Source organism: Humulus lupulus, chromosome 3 (assembly GCF_963169125.1).
Source record: "Humulus lupulus chromosome 3, drHumLupu1.1, whole genome shotgun sequence".
NCBI lineage: Eukaryota > Viridiplantae > Streptophyta > Magnoliopsida > Rosales > Cannabaceae > Humulus > Humulus lupulus.
The window spans coordinates 64,594,341-64,600,063 of record NC_084795.1 but is presented as its reverse complement, the minus strand read 5'-3'; the positions used below and the strand labels follow the sequence as shown (position 1 = coordinate 64,600,063).

The following is a 5,723-nucleotide window of genomic DNA, read 5'->3' as shown; positions in this document are numbered from 1 at the left end:
TATATTGACAAATGATCCAATACTCATTGATTTAAAACTTTAAGTACATATGTCATAATTAAGATCCTGTGTTAGATTATTGTGTCTCATAATTTGTCGAACAAATATAATTTTGATACCTCATTTAATTTTAACACCTCAGATTATTAGGGGAGGTAACAATTTTTTAATGAAATGAAAATTAAATGAGGTGTCAGTATCATATTAGTTCGACATATTATGAGACACAATAATCTGACAGGAGATCTTGATTTGTTATAATACATGGTGGAATCTCTTCCAACCAAGTAAACCTTATTTTCTATCTATAATGCATATTTGGCTAATCCATTAGCAACATTATTACTATTGCGCAACACATGAGTTAGACACACACGGAAAGACAGAAAACAAGGATATAATATTCCTATAGAGATAACCCCATCGAGAAACAACCTCTTAGGGAGAAAGGACAAAATTTACTACAACTTTATAATGAACCTTAAAAAAGGTAGCAAACGAGCATTAAGATCATGACATCAACAACATTGAGATCATTGCATCCGCTACCAAAAATGATAGCAGTTTATTATTTACGGAGGGAATAGTTAGCGTACAAAATATTAGATCTAATCTTTTTTTGGCTTGTGTTAAACACGCTAAAACTGTTCTTGACTCTTAAGCCAATAACATACGACCAGTGCTTACACTACAAGAAAATAGGGTCTTTACCTACCAATTGTAAGTGTAGGTAAAACTAGCATAATGGTGGGTAATATGGTTTACCTACCAATATTGAATTGGTAGAGATTGGTAGGTAAAAGTTAGTAGAGAAAGAGTCTTTACCTACACTTATTAACACTGGTAGGTAAAAGAATCAGTGGACCCCACTAAGTTATAAATCAATTGATGAGTCATCAGATGACGTGTTTGATAACATGGCATCCTACGTGTATGCTGACATGTTTTTTGTAGTTTTACATGTCTGATGATGTGGCATCATATGTGGCATCATATGTGGCATCATACGTGGCATCCTACGTGACATCCTACGTGGCATTCTGCGTGGCATCATATGTGGCATCCTACGTGGTGTCATTTTATTAGCCCACATAGCATTATTTTATTGGTTTGTTACACAATTTATATTTTGTTCAAATTTAATGGTTATGTGTAGTAGGTAAAAGATAATAACAGTTATTTATAAATGTTATATATTAGAAATAAACTAGAAAAAAACCATTCAATAATAAAATGTTTAATGCTAAAATTCTTTATAATGTTCAATACTAAAATAAGTCATAAAGTTATCATTTTAAGGTTACCCCTACTAAAATAAAAAAAACTTCATAAAGTTCATTCCTTAGTAAATTAATGTAAATAAACTAAGAATCATCTTGTGACCCCCGAACTGAAATAGATGGCGACTCTCTTAAATTTGCATCTGAAACTTGGTCTGTTGGAGGTGGTGGAGGCGGTGCCATCAAATTGTTATGACGAAGTATATCCACAACTACACTAAGTTGTTCGTTAGTAGCATTAAGGTGGGAAGTTGTATCATTAATTCGTTCAACTAACTCTTCATAAGTTGGTTGATTACCCACAATATTTTCACGATGTGGGTAAACCAATCTTATGAAACAAAAGCATGTGGTGCTATAACATTCATTTCTACCAGTATATTTCTTATTCCATCTGAAAAAAAGAAAAGTAAATTACACAAATTAACACACTGTCACTTTATAAGTTTTACTTCACTTACCCAATTTGTACATAATTGAACATGGAAAATGAAAAACAGATATCATATAAAATTCCAGCATGTAAAGTGTAGCAAGAGAAAGATGCCTACCAGTATAAGCAATCTATTATTGGATTCCAAATAGTGATCAACGACTTCTTTCATAGGAAGTAGAGGTGGAACTTGCCTAGTCCTCAGTTGAGCTTCCACAATAGTATCATTAAGTTCACTAAAATGGAGAAACAAAAAATGACACTAGATTAGAATAAAGCCTGAAAAAGAAACACTAGCTGGTATGAACAGATAAATATTTTTGCTTCTTAGAACAGAAGTGAAATTTGAAATCCTAGAATACATGTCAATCTCCACATTGAGAAGGTTTCATTATCTATAAATCATACATGCTAATGCTAATGCTATATATGAGCATACCTAACAAAGGTTGCAGCCCATTCTTGAGATGTATGAGTTGTTACATGCATGAAATTATGTTGGTGTCTCTTTTCTCTTTCATCAGCTGGCATATTCAAAGCATAAGCAATGGAAGCAGCAACTTCTGTGATATTCCATGGATTTACTAAAATGGGACCAGCACCGAGCGATTGTGCTGCACCTGCAAACTAAATTTAAATGGAATAAACAAGAAGATGCAAGCCCGAAGAACTATGAAGACAATGTGTTGAACATAATTCACAACAAAGTATTCTTTTTTTTCCTTTTTCTTTTTTTATTGATAATTTAAGCTTTTCTGATGAATTTAACAATGGAAAAAACCTACCATGCAAACTCAGAGAAAATATAAAGTTAAATTACCTCACTCAGAATGAGGACTCCTTTCTTGGATGCTTGGCAAGCAACAAACTCATAACTCACAAGATTCATTCCATCTCTAATAGAAGTAACAAGTGCATCATCTAAACAAGGAAAAACAAACAAATAAACAAAATTACATGCATATAAACAGAAATGAAAAATATCTATATTTATTTTTATATATACATATATATATATATATAAAATTTGCACCGGAAAAAGAAATAGCAATTGAGTTACTCATGGTAAACAAAATTAATTAATTGAAGGCACAATTGCCTTCTGTTGTTTCACCATATTAATGTATTACATGATTGAGTTACCATAGGAATCACTACAAACTAGGCAGCCTAGGAAAAATTTACTTATCTAAGACAAAATTGATTAACGGTTTTGTTACAAAACAAAAATGAGTACCAGTAACAGCATACAGAGCGCACAATGCGTGAAAGTCAAGAGATCGGTCCTGTACAAAGAAGAGAAAATGGTTTAGCAGTCTTGACATAATCATTGAACAAAATTGTAAGAAAATCAGGTTCAAAGAAAATGAGAGACAGAAACATAACATATATAATATTTGACTAAATTGTAGTCTCAAAACATATATTAATCAACTGATGTTGCTTAAAAAGACCTGAACTCAGACCTTTTATTCTTCCTTTTGTTTGATTTTTCTTTCACTAAAATGTCTTTAGAAAGTTGGGAAAGTGATTAAAACAGAACAAAGAAGATCACTTGAAACACTGTCTCTAATTTACATGATATATAAAAAAGACAAACCAGATGGTGTATGGGAACAACAGTAAGAGTTCCAAATCTCCCATTAATGCGTCCCACAATCTCATGAACTTGGCTTGTAAGCTTTTGATCTGTAACAAACAATAGTAAATAGATAAATAAATAACTGTATTATTTTAAAACTTCATCAAGATGAGATTAATTTAATAGAGTAGAAATGAATGTTATAGCACCACATGCTTTTGTTTCAGAATGACTAATAAAGAAAAGAAAAAGGAATAAACCAATCCTTAGTCAAGATTGTGTCACCAAGGAAGAGCTGGAGTCGTTTTTCTTTCTTTTCATTTTTTACGTTCCCTTACTGTCCAAAAGGAAAAACTCATAAATATGGAGAACTAAGGCCTTTACAGAGATAAGTTATGTATGGCGTAATTAAGCCCTCGACTTAGTAACTTACATATCAAAGAGTGAGTCACAGGAGAGAAGAAAAACTAGCTAATGAGAAGTTGATGCAAATACAATTCAATTAATTTGATGATACGAGTTCAGACCAAAACAAATTATGCTCTCCATATGTGGGACAACAGCGAAAGTGAATAACTAAATCAAGAGTCACATTAACATGTTAATTAAAGCCTAAAGTCAAATAATGATATTATTTTTGGCCTTATCTTTTGCTTTCAATATATTTTATATATACATACACAAGCACACACGCTTGCCTAATTTATAACCAATAATACTAATATTCAAATGTTGAAAATGACAAAAAAATGTTCTCATTTTGCATATGTTTCAAACTAATTTCTATCTAATATCTAACATAAAAGGCAACAGCAATACAAGTTTTCTTGTCAGCCCAAGACCTTTTTCCCATTGGCACCACTGCAGAATGACAAGTTGGTAAAGTTTAATGGTGAGGCTGCCTATTTGGTTAGTTAATCGGAACAATTTTCCATTACATTTATGGTTGGATGTGTTCTTATATAGGGGTTCATGGAGGTTGGATGTGTTCATGGAGGTTCCTGGTTCAATTAAATAGTTATGTATCAGATTAAAAAAAGTTGGTGGCAAGATGACCTTCCATTATTTTCTTATGGAAAGTGCCCCAAAATCAGAGAGCACCAAACTACAAAAGCAACTGGCCAACACACTACAACAACATGGAGACATTAGCACTAATAGCTGAGAACTCAAACAAAAATACTGCAAAAACCAGGTCCTATTTTTTTTGACTAGGGAAGCTTTACATTTTCTTTATTTCTTTTAAAGTTTCAACTCAAAAGTCATTATTCTGATAATGGTACTCCTCCTGCTTCAGTCCCTACAATCCTTCAGAAGCAGAGAACTCTAGCACGCTCTTAAGCAATTCTCATTGTATCATTCTAAAAAATTAACCATGGACTAAAATATATACATACATATTTCCCATAATATATCATCACCAATAAAATAACAACTATCCCATGTGTAGAGTCTGAAAATGATTCCTTCTTCCCATATTTTCTCAGCTACCAAGCATGTCAACAAGTTGTTCTCTATCAAGAACAACACAAAATCCCCCATTTATAGATTTCAAGACACACATAATATCTAAGTATATGTATATAGCTGGAGGGTTACCTCAAGTTTTCAGGTTCATGATTTACTCCCACAAGATTTGAGAATCGAGATTTTGATTCATGAAGAATCTGATACGCTATGAAGAATCTGGGCTTCAGGGGAGGACGGAAGGGGCACCCCGCTCGTGCACATCTGGGTTCTTCTTCTCAGGTGGCGGTCAGCGAGTATGGGTTCTTCTCTCAGGAGAGGATGGGCACTTCTTCTCAGGCGATGGTCAGCGTCGGGGCCTCGGGGGTACTCTCGCTGAGGATGGGCGCTTCTTCTCAGGCGATGGTCAGCGTCGGGGCCTCCGGGGTACTCTCGCTGAGGATGGGCGCTTCTTCTTCGACTGGTTTTCTAAGAGGGAGAGAGGGCATACAACCAAAGTATTTTTTTTTTATGCCTGAAAGGTTAAATGATAAAATATATATTATTATGACTTTTTTTTTTACTGATAGTTAGAATTAATTTAATTTTAATTTTTGTTTTTGTAATGTTTATTTGGTTTTAAGATTTGTACCCTTTGTTAAAAATAATATGACATGTTAAAAATAAGTAAGATGACATGTAGGATATTTTTAACACATCATCACACAACTCAACATCATTTTTATTAAAAATTAAAATAATAAGAGGGACATATTGGCGCCAAATGCAAAAAAATTTCCCTCCAGTATATGTGTAGGGTAACACTCTTTACTTACCCATATTATTAGTAGATAATCATCCTTCTAAAATATTATAATATTGGCAATATTTACCTACCAATAAATCTTACAAATAAATATTGGTAGGTAAAGATCAGATTTCTTGTAGTGTTAGTACTACTGCCGAACTTGACTAGTAAGTC

The 5,723-nt window shown here is 33.1% G+C and overlaps 1 protein-coding gene and 1 long non-coding RNA gene across 2 annotated transcripts; both read right to left on the bottom strand.

Moving 5' to 3' along the window:
• Positions 1-1,665: 1,665 nt before the first annotated feature.
• On the bottom strand, positions 1,666-3,173 carry LOC133824258 (alpha,alpha-trehalose-phosphate synthase [UDP-forming] 1-like). Its single transcript, XM_062257127.1, has 4 exons — positions 2,534-3,173; positions 2,153-2,340; positions 1,832-1,949; positions 1,666-1,674 (listed from the first exon to the last, which is right to left on the bottom strand). Exons 1-4 carry the CDS (start codon positions 2,600-2,602, stop codon positions 1,666-1,668), a joined length of 384 nt encoding a protein of 127 aa, XP_062113111.1. The 5' UTR covers positions 2,603-3,173.
• A 1,341-nt stretch (positions 3,174-4,514) lies between these two features.
• LOC133821166 (uncharacterized) lies at positions 4,515-5,242 on the bottom strand. The gene is made up of 2 exons (XR_009887350.1): positions 4,895-5,242; positions 4,515-4,656 (listed from the first exon to the last, which is right to left on the bottom strand). It is a non-coding gene; the product is annotated as an uncharacterized LOC133821166 (long non-coding RNA).
• Between the last annotated feature and the right edge of the window lie 481 nt (positions 5,243-5,723).

Bases quoted from the DNA above. Each gene is read 5' to 3' on its own strand.
- LOC133824258 (XM_062257127.1), bottom strand. From the start codon at position 2,602: ATGAATCTTGTGAGTTATGAGTTTGTTGCTTGCCAAGCATCCAAGAAA. The intron at 2,341-2,533 runs GTAATTTAACTT...ATTTAAATTTAG, and splicing joins GAGTCCTCATTCTGAGTGAG to TTTGCAGGTGCAGCACAATC. The intron at 1,950-2,152 runs GTATGCTCATAT...TCTCCATTTTAG, and splicing joins TGGGCTGCAACCTTTGTTAG to TGAACTTAATGATACTATTG.